This window comes from Ahaetulla prasina, chromosome 6, assembly GCF_028640845.1.
Source record: "Ahaetulla prasina isolate Xishuangbanna chromosome 6, ASM2864084v1, whole genome shotgun sequence".
NCBI lineage: Eukaryota > Metazoa > Chordata > Lepidosauria > Squamata > Colubridae > Ahaetulla > Ahaetulla prasina.
The window spans coordinates 86961475-86987116 of NC_080544.1; the positions used below are offsets into that span (position 1 = coordinate 86961475).

At 36.0% G+C, this 25642-nt stretch overlaps 1 protein-coding gene across 4 annotated transcripts; it reads left to right on the forward strand.

Moving 5' to 3' along the window:
* The first annotated feature begins 2658 nt into the window (after positions 1-2658).
* Positions 2659-24377, forward strand: MFSD1 (major facilitator superfamily domain containing 1). 4 transcript variants are annotated; one of them, XM_058188150.1, is made up of 17 exons: positions 2659-2868; positions 3515-3567; positions 4429-4541; positions 5571-5613; positions 5776-5843; positions 6079-6187; positions 7723-7825; positions 8574-8672; positions 9130-9241; positions 10126-10182; positions 10528-10684; positions 11522-11619; positions 12930-13042; positions 13927-13974; positions 14900-14960; positions 19335-19446; positions 20507-24377. In XM_058188150.1, the coding sequence occupies exons 1-17, from the start codon at positions 2709-2711 to the stop codon at positions 20564-20566; spliced, it is 1566 nt and encodes a 521-aa protein (XP_058044133.1). In that variant the 5' UTR covers positions 2659-2708; the 3' UTR covers positions 20567-24377. The 4 variants fall into 4 exon arrangements, 2 of the variants coding, with proteins under 2 accessions (XP_058044133.1, XP_058044134.1); XR_009155711.1 differs by lacking the exon at positions 20507-24377 and adding an exon at positions 18418-18513 and having other exon boundaries at positions 2660-2868; XR_009155710.1 differs by having other exon boundaries at positions 2661-2868; positions 18418-19446; positions 20507-20540.
* Positions 24378-25642: the final 1265 nt, after the last annotated feature.

Here is a 25642-nt window from a genome sequence, read left to right on the forward strand (position 1 = left end):
AATACATTCTTGAAAAAGGATGACAGCATGAGAACATTCTGAACCCTTGAATATATATTATCAGCACTGTCAGTTACAAAGGCCATTTGGTGAAGTTATTGGCCAACGTTAGCTTCCTTGAAATATATCTACAGCTTTGCCTCGTTTCTCTGGGCATGTGGGCAAATGAGGTGACCTCAGCTAGCCACAAGGTTGGAATGGATGATGAAATGTATGCTGCACTGTCAGGATACAAAGTCTGCCTTTTCATACTCGCAAGGGACCAAGTGCATTGCAGCAATGTTGTGATGCACATCCTCTCTCTTGCTTCCCTTTCTAAAATCCATGTGTTTGGATGCAGCTGCCCACATTTACAGTAGATGAGAATGGCTTTGTAATTTTTATGGGGTCCTGCAGCTTTCTTATTAAAAAAATGTATGCTTGATGCTCTTACTTTATAGCATCCCCCCTCCCCCCCATTTTTGTTTAGTTAAAGATTTCTGAAAATCAGTTTGAGTAGAGATCCTGGCAAACACCAAAGCAGAAACTAATATGCATACTGGCACCCATAGATGCCATACCGGTTGTACACAAGCCATCCAGAGTGGAATATAATATAATATACAAATTAATTAACAACTCCGAGGTTGCATTAGCTATAATTCCCAAACGAATAGACAGGAAAGACTATTTATCCAGCAAGAGGTTCTAGTTGAGAATTTTAAATTCAAGTGACTAGATTGGATTATTCAGAAGAGATTTAATACGTTTAATATTGTAATATTTCATTTACATATAAACATGTAGCAGATCCTCCAGCTTTCTTTTAAACAGTTCACCAGTGGATAGCTCTAGAGTGCCACCATGTGCTAAAATCCTTTAACCAAATGAACTGCAGCTAACAAAACCGTGTTACATCTTGGAAAAAGATGTGTTAATTGGAAAAGATGCTACCAGAATTCCTGGGTTGTTGTTGTTTTTTTACTTCCATCTACTAAAATGTTTGGTATCATTTCTCACAAATAGATGATACATAGCATAATCTACTAACACAAAGTCTGAAAACCCCCCTGACCAAAAAAAGAAAAGCAAAAACAAAAAACGTTCTTTCCATCCAAATAGCAGATTATTTATTGTCTCTCGTGCCTATAGAGATTACACTGAAATTGTTGTTAGCCAGTTTGTTGTTTCTGTACCCTTTTCTAATATGCATGTTGAACAAAGTAATTTTAATTGTTATTGTCTGATTCCTAGATAGCAATAGCACTTAGACACATCTTTTGTATTGTAAATTTTGTACCTTGATGAAGGTATCTTTTCTTTTATGTACACTGAGAGCATATGCACCAAGACAAATTCCTTGTGTGTCCAATCACACTTGGCTAATCAAAAATTCTATTCTATTCTATTCTAGACTTATATACCGCTTCACAGTGCTTTACAGCCCTCTCTAAACGGTTTACAGATTCAGCATATTGTCCCCAATAATCTGGCTCCTCATTTTACCAACCTCGGAAGGATGAAAGGCTGAGTCAGCCTTGGAGTAGGTCAGAATCAAACTCCTGACAGTGACCTGAATGAGCCTGCAATCTAACAACTGTGCCACCAGGGCTCTCTGTGGTTTATATTATAATAAGGCACTAACACAAAGAAAGGAAACATGTACATTTGGGCAAAATAAAACCAACACATCAGAAAAACAGCAACCAGAGTCTTGACACCCACCCTAATCCAAATAAGAATCAATTTGAGCTAGCACAGGAATCTCCAAACTTGGCAACTTTAAAACTTGGGCCTGAAGTCCACAAGTCTTAAAATTGCCAAGTTTGGAACTCCCTAGTCTAGCAGTTAAGGCACCAAGCAAGAAACAAGAAGATTGCCTTAGGCATGAAAGCCACCTGAGCCCCTCACTCTCTCAGTCCACATCAGGCTCAAGCAACCATCCAGCTGGTCAATTTCTGCTGCAACCAATGGACCAACTTTTGGTTAATCCAGAAAAAAAGCAAATCTGCACGTTCAGGAAAAGTGTTACGAAAATATGCATGAAACAAACAAATACATTTGTCTAACTCTATAGTAAAAGTTTATAGAATGCCCTTGACTTAGAAAAGACATTAAGATAGAAGTCAGATAGGAACTTTATTTTCAACAATAAGAGTATATGAATATACTCTTATATAATTTATATTAATTATTATATTATTATATTATAAGAGCATATGCACCAAAGACAAATTCCTTGTGTGTTGAATCACACTTGGGCAATAAAGAATTCTATTGTATTGTACTGTACTGTACTGTATTGTATTGTATTCTAAAACCCATAAATATGTGCAAAGACAGAATTTCCCCCCATTTTTCTGTAAATATTTTAATTTTGCTCTTGCGTTTTAAATAAGCAACGTATCATGAGTCAAGGGAGCCCAACGTCCACCGCCCAAAGGGGAATTCTGGGGAATTCTGGAAGTTTTGAAGTCTTAAAAGTTGCAAAGTTCGGAGGTTCCTGAAGTCTCCTCCCCCTCCCGCCCCCTTCGCGATCATAGGCTCAGGCCACAACGCTTCAAATTTTAGGCCACGCCCACCTCAAAGCCGAGCCTTCCCTTTCTGCGTAGACACACGCTGAGACACACGTGACCAGCCCGGCGTGGTGACGTCATGTGACGGGGGCTCATGTGATCCTTCGGGTTTGGCTGGCGGCGGCTGGCGACTGGGGGGAGGGGTTGTCCAAGATGGCGTTGATGGAGGAAGAGGAACAGGCGTTGCTGGATGAGGATTCGCTGCCCAAGGACCATGGCGACCCTGCGCGCAAGCCCTTGCCGGCGTTGTGCGACCCTCAGCGGCTGGCCCACAGGCTGCTGGTGCTGGCGCTCATGTGCTTCCTGGGCTTCGGTCGGTGGTCCCTGCCTTCCTGGTTGAATAGGGGCTGAGTCCGGGGAACGGAATAAAGTTTCATTTTAAGAATAGTCCTTGTGTGGAGGGTGTGAAGAAAGTGTGTCACGGATGCACACTAGACAGTCTCGATTTGGCCGCTCCCTTTTTGCTCTAAATTATCGCAAGGCAGCGCTAGACGTGGGCTGTGCTTTGCCTGCCTGCCTGCCTGGCTATTTTCCTTCCTTCTGAAACGGATCAATGAAGACAGAAAACGGAAGGAGAATAATGGGAGAAAGCAAACTTTAGTCATTGATCGCAATCCCTTCCATGAGTTTTGGCTAGGAGGAGAAGGGCATCCATGCTTATTTTATTTTTTTTAATCAATGGGCATGATTGGAAAGTTGCTATTTGCTGCTGATCCTGGGATTGGAGGTATTGGCATCACTTGGAAATTAATCGGGGTCTCCTTTAGCTTTGATTCCCTTTTTTTCATCCTGGGCAAATGAAGAGGGTGGAGTGACATACATTTATTAAATAAATAATTTTTCTCCTCTTTCCATTGTGATTTTTGTGTGTGTGTGGATTCCAAATAATCTGCATAGGTTATTGACAAGTGTTTTCAGAATGTTTTTTTAAATAAGTTGTCTGCTCTGTTCTTCTCTAGGCAGCTATTTTTGCTATGACACCCCAGCAGCTCTGCAGACTCAAGTTCAGAGGGTGAGTGAAGAGCAAAATATGCTGAATTTCACTATTTTTTCTACTTAAAACTTTGATGCATTGTTTTTTCCCATTATAGCAAGGAATTTTCATTAAATGTTCTTTATGTTTTAACAACCAGAAATTATTCCAAATGCGCATCAGATAATGAAAACTTAGTTAAAATATAATGAAATGTAATTGTTTTTCTGAAGAATCAGAGTATTGATTGTGCTAAATGACAGATAGAGTAGAGGTTTTCTCTTAAATCAGTTGAGCATCAATTATCAATAATCAGAATGGTTTAAGAATACCTAGTTTTCCTCCAGGAGGAAACACCCTCCCCCAATTCAGGCATTTTTTATTTGTTTTATCTTAAAGTATAAGAGAAATAATACCCTCTCTGTTATATAACCACTAGCTTTTCTAATGTGAAGAAAAGAAATGGGAAAATTAAAACTCAGCTGCAAGGCTGTTCATTGTAGTTGTTTTGATGATAAATGCATCATCCTCTGAAGCAAAATGGGAGATAAATACAAAATCTAAAGTATGCAAGGTTGTCAAAAAATAAGGCTTGTTTTACAAGAACATTGAATAGAACAATCATTTCTTTCCAGATCCTGAAAGAGCCATATGTAGAACATCTTAGTTCCTAACTGATTACTAGTTTTTTTTAAAGCTATATATTTTTATTTATGCAAACAATATTTTCATCTTTTATTTCTGATACCAGTGTTAATCTTTTTTTGCAGCAAGACAGCAATTTTTAGACAAATGACTTGATATCGCAATGCCATATTGCATTGGATGGATTATGGATTATTCTGTAAGAAAGTTTCAAAATTAAAACAGTGCTTAAAGATTGTTTTCTCTTCCATTTAGGATATGAAAGTAAACACAGCTGAATTCATGGCATTGTATGCCTGGTATTCCTGGCCTAATGTGGTTTTATGCTTTTTTGGAGGCTTTTTGATAGACAGAGTATTTGGAATAAGGTAATTATGATCATTTTTTCTTGAAGATAACTGCTAGATCCATTTTTTTTTTCAAATGGCTGTATGAATATGATCTGTACTTCATGTTTCTTTTCAAGCATTTCCTTATTTGTTAGGGTTATGTGTGCTTCAAAAAATCCTGGTAGCTCATTAAAATTAATATGACACTTTTTGGGCACATATTTTTCTGGCTGAAGCCTGAAAAACAGATGAGCATCCTTTAATTAATAGAGAGTATATGCAAAACTTGTGGTTTTAGAAAGGAAACAGTTGAGAAATGTTGGATCTTTCTTTTTCCCTTCAGATCATGCCAAATCTTTTCAGGGTCCGGGTGATCTGTTCTGGAATACATAATAAAACACCATATCCAGAAGCTCTCAACCCATTTCTGGTTTGGATGGTTATTTCCAGTTACTTCCAGTTGGCAGGCCTGAAAATTCAATGCAAAAGATGGCTTGGAACCCTGACAATAGTAGAATCTTGTTTTTGAATCTTTCTTGTTTGAATTTTATGGATTATGAATTCACCTTTTTCTTTGAGGATATCTAGAAATAGTTTACTGTGTTGCTTATTACAGTTAGATCCTGCAATTGTGCTCAATATGAACCAAGAGAGTGAACATCCAGCCAATTAAATTTGTGTCTTTTTTTTTCTTTACCACCCTACTTTATTCCCAGATGCCCTAATTTTCCATTTTTTTTTCTCCTCAAAAGTCAGCCTTCTATTTCCCCTTTTGGATTTTCATGTGGCGCTCCTTGGGAGGATTATTTTTCCCCCTGAAATCAGTGTGACATAGTAGCTGAATGGAAATAAAGTGGAATTACATTTGATCTACTTTTATGATTATTGATGGTACTCTTTTGGGTAAATAAAGGGTAGTTTTCAGATAATTACATCCAGAAGAGAGAAAAGATTATTCATTTACTTCTAAACGACAATTTTACATCATTTGTGGTAAATAGTATCATTTTGTATGGTGGCAGTTCCCAATTACAATGCTGACTTTAAATTATACAAACTTCTTTACAGGTGGGGTACAATAATATTCAGCTGTTTCGTCTGTGTGGGACAAGTAAGTGAAACAGATGGCAGTTTTATGCAGAAAAATAAATTCATAATTACTCCAAAGCTGTGAAATCTTATTAGTCTGATTTATTTAAATACAGAGTTGAAATACATGCCTGTGATATAATTTCTGTAATTAACTGAAAAGACATGCATCTATCTCTTACAGGTAATTTTTGCTGTGGGAGCAATATGTAATGCTTTTGGGCTGATGGAATTTGGCAGATTTGTATTTGGGTAAGTTTGGACATTGTGTGTAAATATTTGCTGTATTTCATTTTAAAAATAGAAAATCCAGTGAAGGCTCATGTATTTAAAATCAGAAATGGTTTGCAGAAAGCATTACATTATTTCAGTTTTATTTTAAAGTTGTTTTGCAAAGCAGCATGAATTGTAAATTGTATAATTATAGTGTGGGTTTCTTCATGTGTTTGGCTTCAAATATTCATATTCATGAACGTCTTTCATTTAGGATTGGTGGTGAGTCCTTAGCAGTGGCACAGAATACCTATGCTGTGAGTTGGTTTAAAGGAAAAGAATTAAATCTTGTTTTTGGTCTGCAGCTCAGCATGGCTAGAATTGTAAGTCTAAACACCCAATTTTTAAAAAAATATAATATATTTAATATAATAATTGCTACACATGTATTGGCTATTCTATGTTCCCATGTCTGTGCATGAGGTGAAATATCAAGGTAATGATTCGGGCATTTTTAAAAAGGCATTTAATTAGTTACGAATGTTGTTTCATTAAGACTTCTAAAAAGTTAAACCTGATAATTCAGCTAAGATGAGGAACAGCAGTAAAATGGGACTTTGTATAGTCATCTTTTCTCCTTTCCCCTTACTTGGAGGGCATGTTTGCGGACATTTGGAGACATCAAATGGTAACTGAAAAATTAGAGTCTGGTTTTTGCAAGGATTTTGATATACTATTAATAAAAAAGGTACATGTGCACAATCATTGTGTGCACTTAAAGTAATTCCAAATCGTATGAGAAACATAAACAGTGATGCATTTAAATGCAGCCCGATTGCTAGCAGATTATCTCAGATAGCTGATGTTGACTGAGCTTTATGGGTGACATAATCCAAATTACTGGGGGAGAGGGAGCAGGTTGTCTCCTGATGGCCTAGAGCAGGGGTGTCAAATTTACAGCCCGCAGGCCGGATACATCATGCGCTGGCCCCGCCCAGTTTAGTGAAGGGAAAAAGTCACGATAAGTCACGTGATGATGCCGTGATACCGTGAGTTTGACAACCCTGGTCGAGTGGAATATATATATTATTATTGAGTATTCCAAGAATCTGATCAAAATGATATCTCTAAAAGGGTGAAATTTTACCTGTTCCACTTGAGTTCCACTGCCAGTTCTAAGAAGTGTTTTTTCAAAGATACCCTAAAAATGTGTACAGTGCATGTAAGACAGTTACATTTGGAATTTAGATAAGAAAAGAATAACTAAAGATAGGAGCTACTGTAGAATGATAGTTAAAATGCTGGACTAGTAATGGAGTGCCAGGTTCAAGTCTATTCACAGCTTTGATAATCTGGGACCAGCCATACTTTCTCAGCCCAAATTATTCCACATCATTATTGTAAGAAAAAAATATGTATACAGCCTTAAGTTCCTGGAACAAGTGTAGTACGTTAATTAGATTTGTGCTTTGTAAAGCTTGAAGTGAAATATGTAGAATATAGAATGTTTCCTGTTGATCAGAAGGAAAAAAAAGATAGACTCTTTTCTGATAATCTATATAGAAGATTCAAATTAAATGCTATTTAATTTGAGCCACCGTCTGCAGTGGTTAGAGTGCAATAATGCAGCTACTTCTGCTGACTGCTGGCTGCCTGCAATTTGGCAGTTCAAATCTCACCAGGCTCAAGGTTGACTCAGCCTTCCATCCTTCTGAGGTGGGTAAAATGAGGACCCAAATTGTTGGGGGCAATATGCTAATTCTAAATTGGTTAGAGAGGGCTGTAAAGCACTGTAAAGTGGTAAATAAGTCTAAGTGCTATTGCTATTTACAAAGATTTATATGGGCTTGCTGCTTTTTGATACAATGAAGGAAAATAAATTAATATGGCTTAATTAATTATGATTATCCCTTCATAGGGGAGCACTGTGAATATGAATATTATGGGATGGGTGTACTGGAAAGTTCAAGATCTGTTTGGTTCTACAGGCCACACAACTCTGGGCATAGCACTCTTGATAGGTTAGTAAATATTTTTACTGTTTACAAAAATAATGTATTTTTTTTATTTCAGGAATTGAAAATCTCTTGTTAAACTATCAATTTTCAGTTTTATCAAGCTTGTCTTTTATGCAGATTGCCATGTTTCTTAACCTTGGCTGTTTTAAACTTCAAACTATAGACTTCAACTCCCAGAATTCCCCAAGCAGCATGCATTGCAGGAGTTACCACTTTCATCACTTATGGATTTCTACTTTGAAGATTTAGCATTTGCATGAAGGCTTCAAAAGCCTTCACTCTAGCTCTGACATCCCCTCCAGATATTGCCCCTATATTGTAATACTTCATGTGATAAAAGCAGAACATTATTTAAAAATGGCGATTGAATGCTTTACACATTTAATTTAAATCGAACCACATTCTGATTTGATACTGACTCAACCCATTTCCTTTGCCCCATTGTTCTTTGTACTGTTGCTCCCAATAAGCCACTTAAGACTTAGTGTGATTCCTGGCATGAAAAATTATCTGCCATGCAATTTATACCTGGCTCTTTATTTTCAGTGCCTCGTTTGAAATATTGTTGTTATATAATGCTAATGTTTTTAGCAATTGGTTTGAGAAAGCCATTTGTAGATACTTTCCCCACATTCCTTTATACTGTGTATATATTTTATACACTTTATATTATAATGTGTAGAATTGTAAAGCAATTTTATATTCATTTATGGCATAAATCTTAGTTTGCTTTGTGTTCTGTTAATTGCAGGTGGTATCACATGTATCTTTTCACTAGTTTGTGCTCTTATTCTTGCTTACCTGGACAAAAGAGCAGAGAAAATTCTTTGCAAAGAACAAGGGAAAACTGGTATGTTGGTCTTGTTCATTGGCCTCCCTTCTCTAAGTATGCATAAACTGAGAATAGGAGTCAAGTTTTTGAACTAATGGTTGACTTTGCTCATCTTGGCCATAAAGCGTTGTTTGAGTACCAGAATTTACTCTGGTTGGGAAATTAAGCAATTTTTCTTCCCTTGCTGTGGAGCTTTTTGCTGATAACATGAAGAATCTGTGACCTCTTTTCTCAATGAAATATATGTACATGATTCTTTCTTATTCTACAACTGTCATAATTACCTAGAGTGCTCATAATTCTTTGAATTTGACTTTTTACATACTTGTCAAGGATGTATCATATTTTTAATGGTGCAGACTAACTGAGGTCTGTTAGTTTAAAGAAATGGAGAGTTAAAACATTTATTTGAAATCATCTCTTATTAGGCAGTTTTGCACAGCTAACATTGGCATTTCTTTTCCCCCCCCTCAAGGTGAAGTGATAAAAATAACTGATGTGAAAGACTTCTCATTATCATTATGGCTCATATTTTTAATCTGTGTCTGTTACTATGTGGCTGTCTTCCCTTTCATTGGTCTTGGAAAGTAAGTACATGATTATTAAGAAATCAGATTTGTTTGGTTTATACTTTGTTATATTTCTATTGGACTTTTAAATATGTCCGTGTGTATTGAAATGTCGTTTTGCTTTTTAAAATGTTTTTGCCTTTAAACAGAACAGAAAAATTAAGAAACAATGTAAAAGACAAACAAGGAAATGTTTTTGATTTTGAACCTAAATTATAGCTTTGCTTATGCTTGTAGAGGATTATGCCAATTGAAGTTAAATACCTGGAGATTCAAATTTGATTTTACTTATCCAAATATTTCCCATATAGATACGCCTGCTTTTTGTCCTTTTTACCTTGAATGTAACAGATGGGCCTCCTGATAGTAGAGAGGTAGGAAGATGATGCCTTTACCTAATGCAGATAGCAGTTCAAGTAGTCCTTTACTTATGGCTGGTTGAAGTTATGACCTTCCAGAGAAAAGGGACTTATAACCAGATCTGAAATTCCAGCACCTTTTTAAGATCAAAAGCACAGTTGCAGTTTCACCTAGCAGCTGCTTCACTTAGTGGCTGAGTTTCCAGGCCCAATTGTGCTCACTAGACAAGGACTATCGGTGATGTGACTGCTTTTCCAACAGTGTTGCTTGCAGTTATTTTTATACATTCTATCTAGAGTGACTACGGCTCCCTGATTTCCCACTCAATACTCAACAGTCATATATGCTACACATATTGCTTCCTTCTTTAGAAGACATCAGTGGGTGCTTATATACAATGCATAATCATTTGTTAAAGTCAAGAATGTTTTTATAATTTGTCACTAGTCCACAGTAATGTTAATCTGTTGCTAAATATGCAGTTCACTTATAGCCTAAGCTGATGCAGAGTTACAAAAGTATCTTTGATTGTTGTTTTACAGAGTTTTCTTCATTGAGAAATTCAAATTTTCTTCTCAAGCAGCAAGTGCGATTAACAGGTCAGTGTTACTAATTTTAAGTTGCTTTGTTGTTGCATTAACCATTATTTCCCTGAGAGCGGTCTACTTCAAACTTGTGCCTCCCAAAAATCATTAATGTCTTCCTTGAAATAAATCATGAAAGGAAGTGCAAAATTTCCTTATTATTGTGCTGTATGCTCTTAAGTTAGTTTTAGCTGTAAAAAAAATCTTCAGAGTTTTGTGAGTTTATTGATAGGAATCATTGTAAAGCTCAATATATCAAGTCATGAATAGTCCAAACCCTTCTGGGGGAGGGGAGAATTATTCTGTAATGGGATAATTGATCTCATTGCATTGACATGACTTTTCTGTTTTCCATTTCAGCATTGTGTATGTTATATCGGCCCCAATGTCCCCTATCTTTGGAATTCTAGTAGATAAAGTTGGAAGGAACATCACATGGGTTATATGTGCTGTGGTGGGAACATTAACCTCTCACATTATGTTGGCCTTTACTTTCTGGAATCCTTGGATAGCAATGGTAGGTATTCCATTCAGGTTTATTTTTCTGAAATAAAGCCAAAATATGTAAAGTGCTTTGCCCTTAAATGCATCCCTATGCATTTGGACTCCCATAATCTCCAAGCCTAAGAACTGTGGTGGTGCAGTGGTTAGAATGCAGGATTGCAGGCCCACTGCCAGCAGTTTAATTAGGATCTGCTCAAGGTTGACTCAGCCTTCCATCCTTCCGAGGTCGATAAAACGAGGACCTAGATTATTGGAAACAATATGCTGACACTCTAATCTGCTTAGAGAGGGCTGTAGAGCACTATGAAGCGGTATATAAGTCTTAAGTGCTAAGTGCTAAAAGGCTATGCTAGCTGGATGAATTGGCTTCCAGCAAACTTGTGGGAGCACAGTTTGATAATACTGTTCAAAAATACTGACCACTTTCCTCCAACATCTACAAACCAGATGCCAAGCTTTCTATAGCATTGGTGAAACATGGTGTTCCAAATGTTGCTGAACTGTTTGACAAACCTAGGCAACACAGCCAGGGTGTAATAATGAGAGTTCCAGTCCATAAGATCTGGAGGGCTTCAATTCCCCTATACAGATGATACTGCCAATCTAGATAACTCTTGTTAATGATAATGGTGTATCTAATGATTTTAGATACTATTGGCTGTTGCATTATTTAGCTCACCAGCTGTACTTGGTTGCTATTTAACTGCAGAATAAACAAATGAAGCAGCTTTACAACCAGGAAACAGAATAGAAGAAAGACATTTATTAACCCCATACAATTTTGACCCTCTGGAACTTTGGCTAGCTCACTCTTACGGCCTAGTTTAAATGCTTTATTTTTCCCTTACAGTGTTTGCTTGGAGTTGCTTATTCCTTGCTTGCCTGTGCCTTATGGCCCATGGTTGCTTTTGTTGTACCAGAACACCAGCTGGGAACTGCTTATGGATTGTAAGTAACAGATCTTTGGATCTTGTTGCATGTCATCTTTAAACTCTTGATCATAACTGTTGTATAATCCCCTGCCATTTTATTTGTAACTCAGTATTTGACTATTCTACATGCTTAGCAGATTATCTTTTTTTTTTTTATGCAGATGTTCTAAAGTAAGTTTTTGTACTCGGATTCAGCTCTGAGTAGTGGAAATTCTCTTTGATTTAAGATATTCTAGGTCTGATTTAAAATCTGTGTTTAGGCTTTTTTTTGCTGACTTCCATAATTGATTGTAAGTGTGTTGCTGTCAACATGACCAGATTGAAGTGTAACGAGCCAAAAAATAAATGGATTGCATGCAGACACATCTGACCAATGTGTACACGTGTCAGATATTACTCCAAATCCATTCTTTCTCTCCAGGTGACTTCTCAGAATGGTGCTCATTTCTCCAACATTAAATATCTGACAGAGACATGAGTGCTGACTGGCAATGGCAATGTCTGAATTTTTATGTACTAATATTCCCACTTGTGGGCCTCATTGACCTTGCACAGCTATCAATACATTGTTGCCTGGGATTGTAAAAGTTTTGTTCATGCAAGTTTAAAAATGCTTCAGAAGAAGATCTCATAAGAGATTTGGGTCTCATAAGAACACAGTGTTTCTTTTCCTTTGATTAAACAGCCTATTTCTGTTGACACTTCTGTGAATCTGAAAAATGGGCCTGCTGTTTTAGGAAATTGACTAATGTATGACTTTTGAAGCCTGAAAACTGAAAAAAAAATGTATCAGACAGGACCTTCCCTAGTTTTTATGAAGATAAAGGGAGGGAGGAGGAAGCGCAGGCAGATTTGTAAGATTTGTTACTATAACCTTATAATAAAAATAGAATTCATAATTTTGGTTCACTAGTCATCTCTATAGAAGGGCCCACATCAATCTTGCAAGTTTCTGTACACCCACCTCTCTTTATCTTTGTGAGAACTAGGGAGGGTCCTCCCTGATACGTTTTCTACCTCAAGCTTAGATTTCTTTTATCTGACCATTATCTTGGCTGCAGCTCTTCTTTCTGTTCTACAAGGTTATTCTTCTTTCCACAACAGTAGGTGAGACTGTCTTGTCTGTAAAGATGTGGTTTCTTTCTACTTCAATCTTCCTTTTAAGTGGTAATTGTATATATTTTGGATTTTAATACACAAGTACAATTTTTGTCGGCCAGTAAGATGTTTATATTTTACAGGAAAAACAGACAGCTTTCTAAATTCGGTTCTTTGTGCTGATTGGAAATTAAGTGGGGATTATGGAATGTTCTTTCTGTTTTCCAGCATGCAGTCAATCCAGAATTTGGGTCTTGCGATCATTGCCATTGCTGCTGGGATGATACTGGATTCCCGAGGATATTTCTTCCTAGAAATTTTCTTCAGTTCTTGTTTGTGTTGTAAGTATAAAGCCCTATGAAAGGCATATACTGATGTTGTATATAAAGGAATTGTACAACATCAGTAGTTTGTGAAATAGTTTTAGAAATAGCTTGCAAGACAAATTCTGATTTAATGCATGTTTTTCTCATCCTTCTCATTTTTTTTCAAATAAAAAGTCCCCTCCCTTTTTTCTTTAAAATAACTTTATTGCATTTTATAAATTGGAATAAAGTATTCTGAGAAAACTCTATGTTGTTACAAACCTCTACCCTTGTTTGTTTGTTTTGACAAAGATGTAGTTTTCATATGATTTACCATATTTTCCCATCTATAAGACGCCCCCATGTTTCATGTAGAGTAAGTAAGCACACTGCAAGCCTAGAGTGGCAATGTGATACAGGAAACAACCACAATAGAGAAGAATGATAGAGCTGCAAATAAGGTAGACGCTCATCAGGCAGAGCTGGAGGACAGGGATGAGCCACACCTTCTCCTCTCGCCCTCCTGTGTATAAGATGCCCCTCCATTTTTAAGTAAATATTTTAAAGAAAAAGTAGTGTCATACACAAAAAAATAGGGTAGATCTTGTGGGATATTAGGCAGTGGACTTTGCTGGTTTTGGGCCACTCTTTTCCTTTTTCAAATACATTTGATTTGTACTCCCAGTCTGTGGAGATCATGGAAATTTTCAGTACATCTTCAGGGTTTCATATTGTCCTCAGTCTTACATCTGGGGGGGAAAAAAACCTTCCCTTGTAGAAGCCAGCTGTGGCATCAAATATTTACACTTTGGTACACTTCATGTGAAAATTGTGCACATGCTATTTTTGCTTTGCATATTAAGGCTAATTTTCATGATATATTATTTCCCTTTATGCAACTTCTTATTTTTGCCTTGCAGTGGCCCTTATCGCTGTAGTCGCGTTATACTTTGTGAATTTGTTCAGAGGTAAGCATTTTGTTCTCTTAGCTTATATTGACACGTGCATCTTTGAATCAGCAATGTGCAAAAATGGCAACTCTATCTTGAAATAATGACACATTCTTTTAGAATGAAATACATCAGCTATTCTTTGCTGATGGTTTAAATGTAAAAATGTAAAGATTCTGAGTCTTGATTGTTCTATATTTTCTTTTAAATTATACATAATGTACTGGGGTTTTATCTAATATATTGAAATTGTAATTCTTTTAATGTTACTAAAAGTATGATCAGTTTCACTTCAAAGGTCATTTATACAACTGTGTTTTCTTGAAAGAAAGACTACAGTTGAGCCCAATTAATAAACTTCAGAGTAGAACTATCTTAGGTTGCAGTGGAAATAGACAAATATTTTTCTGTTTGATCATCTTTTGATAGAGTGAAGGAAGAACAGTTTCTATGAGGTTTAACCTCCTTTGGTAAATATAATATATGCAAAGGGGAAGGTGTTGGCTGTAGCAGAGAAGGCAATCCTGCATGGGGGCCAAACCATAAGGGCCTTGATATGTTAAAACCAGCACTTTAAATTGCATCGCAAAATTTATTTGCAGCAAATGGTGGGTATGTAATAAAACAAACTGCATATGTTCATTATAGCAAGGAAGTCATAATTGCAGTTTCTAGTTGTTTTGAAAGGTAGTCCTTTGTGGAATGCACTGCAGTGCCATAAATTTGAAATCCTGCACATTTAACCAACTTTTATTCCATGAGCTTCACCATCCTTAGATTGGAGTTGTTTGTTTTGTAAAAAAAAAGTTCACTACATTTTTATGCCGCTAAAGCTGGCCAACATAAACTTGTATTATAGTACCTGTTTCTTGAGAATTAAAGATGGTAAAGATTTGTAAAAACAATGCCCTGTTAAATTATATGTATATCCTTTCTCTCATAGGAGGAGACCTTAACTGGTCTGCAAAGAAGAGAGAAAAATTGCAGAAGCTAGCCATGGCTGAGTAAGTACGTAGTAGTGGGCCTACAGTATAGATGGTATTAGAAGAATGCTTGGTTTGCAAATTGGCATGCAAAAGATCTGAGGGTTGAAATATATACTATTTTGATTTAATAGGATCAAAATGTTCATTGTACTGCAAGATGAATTTCTATGCCTGAGAAAATGTATTTTGGCTGTTGGTTTGAGCTCTGAGCTTGGCAATTTGGTTGCAAATGTTTCTTCACTATTCGAGGAGACATTGTCAGTGCATTTTGAGTTGTGCCCCTCTGTCAGAACACAGATCTTTAAATAGCATTTTATGAGATGGAAATTAGTCTGAATGTTGTTTGTTTGCATATTTCTGAGTCATGGTCTGATTTTGGACTGTTTGGCTGGCTGTTGTTGCTGGGCTATATCGTTAAGTACCGTCGGTGTGATAAAGTTTAGGATTAGAATTGTTTATCTGGGTGCTTGAGTCATGGCTGGTTTTGGGGTGTTTGATAGTTTGAGTGGCTGGCTTTTGTAACTGAGATGTAACATAGGTTATAATTTTGTTGCTGCGTAGAGGGGTATCTGTTCGTTTTAAATGCTACCTTTGGGATTGTGGTTGATGCAGTTCTTTCATAGAACAAAACAAAATTATACAACAAAATTATAACCCATCATTTGCAACCAAATTGCCAAGCTCGGAGCTCAAATCAACAGCCTAACTACCAACTCCAGCTACTAATATTCAAACACATTTCAAAATGTATTTCTTTGCAGTTTTTAAAAGGTTAAAAAAAAGCTTATCGTAGCTATACGAGTATGTGGAAGTTAGAAGACTCTTGACTTTGGAATCGCAGTAAATAATCTCAACAAAGGTTCCTGGTAGTCTTCATACATCCATAAAAATATAATTAAAAAACTGATTCTCTCCATGATTGTTACATAGATAGGACACATAAGTTGTATAGTCGTCCGAAAGGTGCTTTTTCAAGAGGCAACCGGATTGCCTTTGTTTTTCCTTGAAGATGTTTCGCTTCTCATTTAAGAAACTTCTTGAGAACTTCACGGAAGGAAGTTCTTCAAGGAAAAACAAAGTCCTATTGCCCCTTGAAAAAGCACCTTTGGGATAACCATGACCTTTGACTGAGAATCTCCATAGATATTAAGCTGTATAGTTATTTGTATTTATAGCAGGCGGTCCTGAAGGTGTTTCAGTGATTCTAGGTAGGACTTTATAAGGACAGCACTTTGAATTGTACTTGGAAGTCTATTGGCAACCCATACAGGTAGTTCTTGCTTCCCAGATGGAAAGCAGCTATGTTTTGCAGTAATTGCAACTTTTCATTTAATACTTGAGGGAAACAACCCTGTGTAAAGTACATTGCACTGGTTTGTTGTTATCTTTTAGAGGAAATTGTGGATCTTTCTTTCTTTAAATATTCTTTAAGTGGTCTTTAAATCTTCCTTAATTTGTTAAACATTGGGCTTTTTTTCAGAGCAGTATGAAAGATCAAATGTTTAAACACTATAAAACGTTCATTCCAAATGTGCCTTCTTCTAAAGTCAAAACACTTTCCTAGATTTTGCAGATGTAACCTGGGGTTCATTTGAAATACCTTGAGAAGAAAATAGTGGATAATATAAGCTGCATCATCATGAATGAACACACGATCAAATAGGATTTAAACTATTCTCTATAATTGTTGGTAGAAATCTATAAAGAGACTTCATATCTGACTTGGTTTAATTATAGTCCTGGTTTTATGTACCATGTAACCATATAGCAGCCATTTTAGTGAAATGTATTTCAACATGAAACAGCATTTTTTTTATATAAGTAGTTGAAGCATGTTCTGGTGTATTTAATATAATAGACATGTTTCTCTTTTGTTGCTGGAATCAGTTTAAAGATCTGAAACAGAGAAAAAAAGATTATAAATATAATCCAGTTCAAATGCTGGAATTCAGACCATTTTTTACATAATAAACTTCGTAAACAGCAAAAATTCAGGCTTACAATGAAATTCAGTCTTGTTCTAAGGCATTTCTTCAGTGGTTACCTGAAGTACTGGCCTGGTACATATAGGTATAGAACTGCAGTTTTGTATCCTTGCATTTTAATCTTTCTCCTGAATGCATGAGAATTATTTGTGCTGAATTGAGAGCATTGGATTTACTTGCTTTGCTGCCCAAAATTTATTTATTGTTTGTTTGTTTATGCCACCTGACTCCCAATTACAATGCACAGCTAGAAGTTTTTTAAAACGTACGTACAGTTTTGTAACTGGTTCCCTAACTTGATGTTCTCCAGATATTTCAAATTAAAACTCCCTATATTATTCTTGCTTGGGATGCAGTGGCTCAGTGGCTAAGACACTGAGCTTGTCGTTCGAAAGGTCGGCAGTTCAGCGGTTCGAATCCCTAGTGCCGTGTAACCGAGTGAGCTCTTGTTACTTGTCCCAGCTTCTGCCAACCTAGCAGTTTGAAAGCATGTAAAAATGCAAGTAGAAAAATAGGGACCACTTTTGGTGGGAAGGTAACAGCGTTCTGTGCGCCTTTGGTGTTTAGTCATGTCAGCCACATGACCACGAAGACATCTTCGGACAGTGCTGGCTCTTCGGCTTTGAAACAGAGATTAGCACAGCCCCTTAGAGTTAGGAACATAACACATATGTGAGAGGGGAACCTTTACCTTTTACCTTTATATTATTCTTCCAGTACAGCTGATCATCAAAGAAGGTGGGAATTGTATTTGAAAACCTCTAGAAGCACTTAATGTCAGATCAAGCCAAGACAAATTTCCCGTTTTCTTTTTAATATCTTAAAAATTGAGTTCCTCAGTTGTGAAGATTTGCCCATTTACCAAAAGGTTACCATAGTGGTATGAGTAGTCAGATGGAATATGAAACTTAAAGGGCATTCATTGGTCAACTCTTCAGGGACCAATGGCAACCTCAATCTTAAAAATAATAATAGTAAAATCCAAATAAGTCTGGAGTATGTGATGCAGAATTGCTTAAACAATAGAAATTACTGTGCTGTTCTGGCAGTTTTAAGTAAAACCCACCTATCACCCAAAAGGCATTGATAGTAGGATTTACATCCGAAGTGTCCTTTAATTAAAGCAAGGGTCAGCAAATGCTTAACATTCCCCCCCCCTTTTTTTTTGGAAGGGGAAAGATAAGAGCCATGAGTAACTGATGGGAAATGGACAAACTCTATCACATTTATGGCTTGGAAAGCTGTTCTTTAAAGCCACATTAAGTTTATTTTGGAGAGGTGTACAATAATTTTGGGTGATTCCATTTTAATGTAGCAGGCAACTGTTACCGATTTCCAGCAGTTGCGACTGGAGTAAATTGAGAACTGAACCCTCAATTCAGAGCAACCCCTTTCTTAATACATAAATATTCAGTCCTGCACCATGGCATTTTTGAGGGACTTATAAGCACATAGTTACAATAACATGTTTGCTACAATATGTTTTGCAGAAAAGAAATCTGAATAGGAAATTCCTTCCAGAACTGGGCAGCACTTGATCAACAACAATCCCGTTGAAGAGTATTCTAGTACATGTACATGTTCAGGTGATAGACCTCAAGTTGCACTCAAAAGTAGTTCACTCAGGAAAACACAGTTACATATGCTGAACATACAGCGTGTCAAACATCTCTCTTTATCAAGGCACCCGGACTGCAAGCAGAGCAAACTTTTTGTACATATGTATACTCCACATCGTTGAAGAGACTTACTCCATTTGAAGTGAAGTCGGCTCCTTCAGCTCACTGAAGTTGATTGGCATGTGAACAGTGATATCTACCCTTCTGTTTTGTGTAAGGGTGGTTTGTCTGCGAGCTAATGATGTCTTGGTACTCGGCAGCTTGTGTTCTGAAGAGATTGTTTGTTACAAAATGTGATGATTCTCCTTGTGAACCGTGTCTTTGTAATATTGTGTGTCTTACAGGATCAAAAGAATGTAAATGAAATCTTAGTGTTATGATTTTTTTAAAAAAACAAATATCATTGAACATCATCATCTTACTGATCAAAAGCTATGTTAGTTTTAAAAAAGGGCAGCTGCTACTTCTCTGAAAGTTGCTGTTTTTACTTTTTTATTTTGTATTACAACTGTTTCCTGGCAATTTTTTTTTTTTTTTTGTTACAGGCAGAGATTGAAGGCTGGTTGGCCACGTTGAAACTTGCACTTTGCACTTACATTTTGACCTTTAATAATAAATATTGGATAAGAGAGTATTTGACTTTACTGTCTGGTAACATGTTTGACTTGCTCTCCCCTTCCTTTAGCTAACAGTGCATCCATACATTGATGTAAGAGTATCGTTCGCTGAAGATCTAACACACTTATCTTTCTATGTGTCTATTAATAACATTCCCTTTGTTTTTGCAGAGCAAAAAGACGGGAAAAAATCAGACGTCAGAATGAAGATGACTTAGCCAAATTACAACCCAAGAGTGACTTTAGTTTGAGGAATAGGTATCTCTGCAGATTAGGTGCTCAGGTACTGATAACCAAAATATTTATTTAAAAAATGTTGCAATAAGTGCTGCTCCAGAAAGGACTTTTCTTGTCAAATTAGCACTAGATTTAATAATACCAAACTCATCTGAAGACTGGTTTTTATTGTTTATAACTTGCATGCAAACTAGTCAATATGTCCCCCATCATAAAGAACTTTCAACTTCCATGAGGTTTCTTGGGGAAAATAATCCAGTTGGCCAAAATAGTAGAGCTACTTCAATTGTATTTTGAAAATCAGGATTGAGTAGAGAAAGATTCTATCTTACCTGTCTGTCTCTCCATTTTATCTATCTTATCTAATCTATTTGTTTTACCTAATCTACCTGCCTGCCTACCTACCTACCTATGAGTTTTGTTAAGGCCACCCAACTCCATGAAGACTCTCGATGGCCAAACATGAGAAAAACCACAAATAAAAATCAAATGACTGTCTGAACTAAAACACTCCCCAATATGAAAGACTTAACAGGGGCTCCATAGACATCCTGATCTTAGGCCTGGAATTAACTTAATCCTAGTGACTAACTTCAGGCCATCTAGGTTGTTTTCTTGGCAACAGTATAGTAATATTTTGCCACTATTTTCTTAAAATATATTTTTTGAACTTGGTCTGCATTCATAATCATGATGAAAATTTGACAGTCTACCCAAAAATATGCATGCAAAATTGTATTTTTTGATTTAAATAGTAGCCTACTATATTGGTAATATGACATCTGCTACTTTTATCTTCTACCAAATATAAGAATCATATTAAGACAAAACAGAAAAAAGGTGTTTTACTTTATTTGTGTATACTGTAGTAGGCAAGCAGTGCCTTTCAGATTTGCTGAGCTAACGTGCCTTATCAGAAACATCTGATATATAAGCAGATAATTAGAACATCAAATTTCAGGGAAAATGATGCTAAGTACTTATGGGCCTATTTGCACATGCAAGTCAGCTTCATGCTGAAATTATGCATGTTTTAACCTGACCACTGCTGCTTAATTTGAAAACAATTGCTGATGAGATATCTTGCTCTTTCTTACTTTTTTCAGCTGCCAGCCAACTGTGTTTGCCACTTATCTGCACTGGCACACAGAAGTGTGTTGAAATAGCAGAATTGTATCATGACATGGACAAACAAAATAAGAAATTGTATCAACACAAGACCTCACTCTTCTGTAACAGAGATCAACATATAGAATAACAACAGAATACTATTTAGTAGTTTTCTGCAAACATTAATAATAGCTGATGTCTTGGAAGACTTTAAAGAGCCTACATTGAACTCTGCTATAGTGGATGAGTAGGGATTTTTAAAAATGGTGTCCGTGGATTTTTATCTGATTGCTGCTTGGCTTAGAATCCACATCTGTTTGTAACATTGCTTAAAGGACAGTTCCCATTTGGTGTACAATTATGCAATATAACTGCATACCAGATGTATAATGTGCTTGTCTATCCATGCCTCAGAATAACTACACTTTATTTGTGTTCTACATTTCTTTCACTCTAAGAAAGAGAAGTAATAGATATTAACGAAATAGACTATTTCTATGAAATGCATAGCTTTTAGTAAACTTATTTTACAGCATTTTTTTAACTACAATGAGCATGGTAGTGCATAAATATTTCAGGTGATGGATTACCTTTAAAAGTCCTTATAAAAAATACAAATTAACTAAAAGAGCATTAAGGTTAGGTGTTTTTGTTTTTTTGCACATAGATGCATTACAGAAAATTTCCTGTGGAAAAACTAATTATTTGTTAGTATATTTTCTTAGCAAATTGCGGAAAATATGTAGAAGAGAATTGGATAATTAAAATTAACAGTTCACTGCAATAATAAAATTGATATTTTTGTAGCTGTAAGGGTTAACAATCAGCACCTTCTCAGGGAAATAAAAGTCCAGATGATAGTCAAGACTGAAGCTGTTACCCTGTTGGATGTTGCATACACAGTGGGTTTGGGCTGGGATTCAACTGTCTGACTGACTTTTTTCATTTTTTTACGCCTATCCCTAGCAGATATCATTGGTTATATAGTTCACTTAGAAACCAACCTTGGTGTCCTAGTTTTAGACTGCAACAATAGCAGATTCTTTAGTATGAAACTTGTCTTGGTTATGTAGGACTGGAACTGGAATTGTATATCAGTTTTCTGATGTTTCTCATAAGCCCTCACCATGGTTGCCATTTATTTTAAGATTAGTATGTTGAATTTGACAGGAAAAGAATCTTGTAATCCAGTTGGATAATACAACAAATGTTTCCATTTGTGCATTATGAGAAATGCCAGGTTAATTTATTTTGGCCATATCAAATATGTGCTACTTTTGGTAGGTAGGGAAAAATGCCAATAACGTATGTTTGTGTTGCAACTATTATTCACATCTTGCCCTAAATACATTTCCTTTATTTTGAAGCCACCTTGCAGTGCAAACACTAGTTTGCATGGTTCCTAATTAAGCTTGAATTTAGGAAATTGCATTTGAGTTGATACTTTATTTGGCCAAGAATGATTATATACACAAGGAATTTGTCTCCGGTGCATTTAAAAATGTCTTAAATGGCTCAAATACAGCTTTTATCATTACAAGTACGTTTTACTTTTCTGTATGTATTACACTGTCTGTGAAAGACTGGCTGCAAATTTGCCTGATATACTCTATTTTGTTTTTTATAAAATTGTTCATTTTAAAACATGGGCATTTGCTGGGGAAGTCATGACTGTGAAAGAAACCTTGCCTTTTAAAAAATTAATTTAATTTTGCATATTGTGGCAAGACATGAAATTAACACAACTAAAAGGTAAAATTTCACTTACTCCCTACTCAGATTCTGCCCATCAAACAAAAGTGTCACAAAAGAACTTGCCGTATCCCTTTTTTAGGTGCATCCCAGTATAAAAGAAGCAGAGAATGACAAAGTCATCCACCATCTTGACTTTTTTGACTCCCATGATATCTCTGTTCAAAAAAATAAAATCTCCACTAATCAGGGACGGTAGCTTATTATTATAGATATTTAAACGTAGTCTCTATTTTTTGTATGAGGGTGATTATTTTGACACTCAAAATATTTTTTCCTGGTAAATATAATTTTGTTTGCATTCAAGGACCAGATTTTCCCCTGGCATGTACAACCTCATCTTGAATTTAAAAAAACTTTAGTTAATCCTTTGTGAAGGCTGAGTAATTTTCATTAAGCTAGATATATTACAGTAACAAAAGTGATGTTTGCATACTTCAGCTTAATGGGCTGTTTGACTTGCAACAACTGTGACCCCTGCTCATCTCTAATACCTATAGCTCATCCTGTTTAGGAACTGCATTAATTAAGAGCTAATTACTAAGTCTGGGCTATTGTGCACTGCCAGAAGCAAATTGGAAAACATTCTTCATGATACAAATCAAAGATTTATTGTTCCATTACTGCTCAGTGAGCAAGTATCTTTGAACACTGACATGAATGAAAAAAACAATATTCAAAGTGATAATCACTTGGTTTACTTATAAATTTTAATTTTGTGCTGTCCTTGTTGAGGTCCAGAATGTCTTAGGCTACCCAGTGTTTCTGATGATTATTAAGATCATGGTCCAATTGGTGTTACACCACCTTCTTTATTTATATCTGCCATCACATAGTTAGCTCATTTATTTTCCATACACATCAGATTTACTGTATTGTTCCATGAAGCAGATTACTATAATTGCCCTCTCAAGAACATCTTTTAAGTTTTTCAGCCAGATCACTTTTGAGTTTGTAAAATCTATACAGTAAGCCTGATCATGCTAGGAAAATTCACACACAACACAAAATGTTGTTATGGAAAAAAGATACAAAATTTTACTTTCCATTCTCTTTCTATGGGATCATTTATTATTATTTATTATTAAATTAATAAACAATTTAATTATAAATAAATTATTAATAGATACTAAATGAAGTCTGGTATCAAGCCAATATCACCTATTTTATTGTTATAGACTAGCAATAACTTTATTTTAGAAAATTACATAGCATCATCAAAATAATGCATAGAAAATTGATATGTTTCCTTTTTTTATCCTTTGTATTATAACATGGATTTAATAATGAAAACACTGTTGATGTTTCTTGTTCATACACTCACAAGCTATAATTATGGTTTGAGGAAAGAAGGAGGTGCTGTTAGATGTCTTTAAATCATGGTCTTTTGCTTTCAATCATCTCATGAATTGATGCTTATTATTTTTCTTTGACTTTCCAGCTGGAAAGAAAAATTCCTGTTCTTATTGGTTGCACATCTAAAGTGGCATGCTTTGTATTAATTTGTTCAGACTACCTTTGTTATCAATAGTTTGTCAACTTCAATTCTTTTGTCATATTTTGGTCACTTCATTGACTGGTGCTGCAGCCAAAGCCATGAGGTATATAGATAAAACCAATGTCGTAAGAATAGTTTTGATGGGAGCTTCTTCAAGATTGAGGCAGACATCTTAACATCTTGAGGTCTCTCTGCCAGACTCTTTCCTATAGCAGGCTGGGCAATATATGAAGTGGAAGCTCAACATTTCTGGAAGATACCCAATTTGGGAAAACTGCTATATTTGAGACTTGGCTAATCATCCTAAAGGCAGTTTTAGGGAGGGAAACACTAAAGTCAAATCTGTGGCATTTCTGAAACAAAGATGATTAAAATGTAATGTAGTCCTTAATGAACTGTGATTAAATATTACTATTCATGATGTAAATAAAACCTAAAGTTGATTTTTGTCTGCTAAAAAACAGTGTAATTCTAACTTTTGCTTACATAATCTGATTTGTTGTTTTTTTGTCCCTCTATGCCATTAGAAATGTTCCAGGATACATAAAATGCATATCGGTCTTAAAACAACATTTCATCAATCTGAATCCTATTTTATTAAACTAGATTAAATTGTATCTTTGTGACTTTTGTTGGCTCTTATCCTAAAACTAAGATGAATTTTTGATATGAAAAAGAGTTGAATTAAAACCAGAAATTGCTAATGCCATTCTTACAGAGTTTCACAAAAGCAGTGGGCTCTTTCCAATTCATTTCGCTCTGCTGAGTACTAAATCAATTTAAAAAATCAAATGAATGCGATTTTGGGGTTGCATTGGTGAACCAGGAGGGTGGGCGGGGCGGGGGGGGGGAGGAGAGCTGCAGCTATTCATGACAAGGAAACCAGCAGCCCAGTATAAATGACCTTCCAAGGCAGAGAGCAGAGATTGTGGACTCTGCCTTCCAGAGTACACAACAGCCAATTGGACTGGAGGAAATATCCGATGGAATGAATTGCACTGCTGGAGAAGTGGTGTGATGCTACTTTTGATTCAGCGCAAAAATGCTTGTAAAAAAGACAATACAAAATCTAGGAAGGAAACAAAATATTTCCAGCAGCCAGCACTAGATAAGCAGGGATCAACCCCAGACAAACATTCAAGAATAAAACAATAATCAAGAAACCACCAAGGAAGAAACCTCACACCCCTACCAAAATGATATAAACCAGGAAGCAAAACCCACACTTACTTGCACTGATGGTATTACTTCCCAGTGAAACAACTGCAAGCAAATGACCAAACTCAACGAGATCATCAAGATGTTCATAGTTCAACTCTGTATTCTTTTCTGTTGTTATCAGAAGACCAGCTTCCAAATCGTTCACATAACTCAGTGCAGAAAAAGAGTCGGTTTGCCAAAAGTCCACTGCTTTTTTGAAGGGCCGGTTTAGCTCTGCCTGGTAAGGCCTGTTATTAAGAACACAAAGCCTGCAATTACTGCAGGTTCGAGCCCGGCCCAAGGTTGACTCAGCCTTCCATCCTTTATAAGGTAGGTAAAATGAGGACCCAGATTGTTGGGGGGGCAATAAGTTGACTTTGTAAATATATACAAATAGAATGAGACTATTGCCCTATACATTGTAAGCCGCCCTGAGTCTTCGGAGAAGGGCGGGGTATAAATGTAAACAAAAAAAAAAAAAGATGGTGAAGATTTGACTGCTATTTTCAGCATGTTTATGATGAGATAATATTATGAATATTATATGTATTAGAATCACCCAGGTAATTTTTTTTTACTTTTCTATATATTTTAGTAAGAGAAGGCAATATAATAATTAAGAGTGGTTACTCTTCGTTCAATTCTGTCCTGTACAGTTCAATGTTTTAGTGTCTTTGGGCAG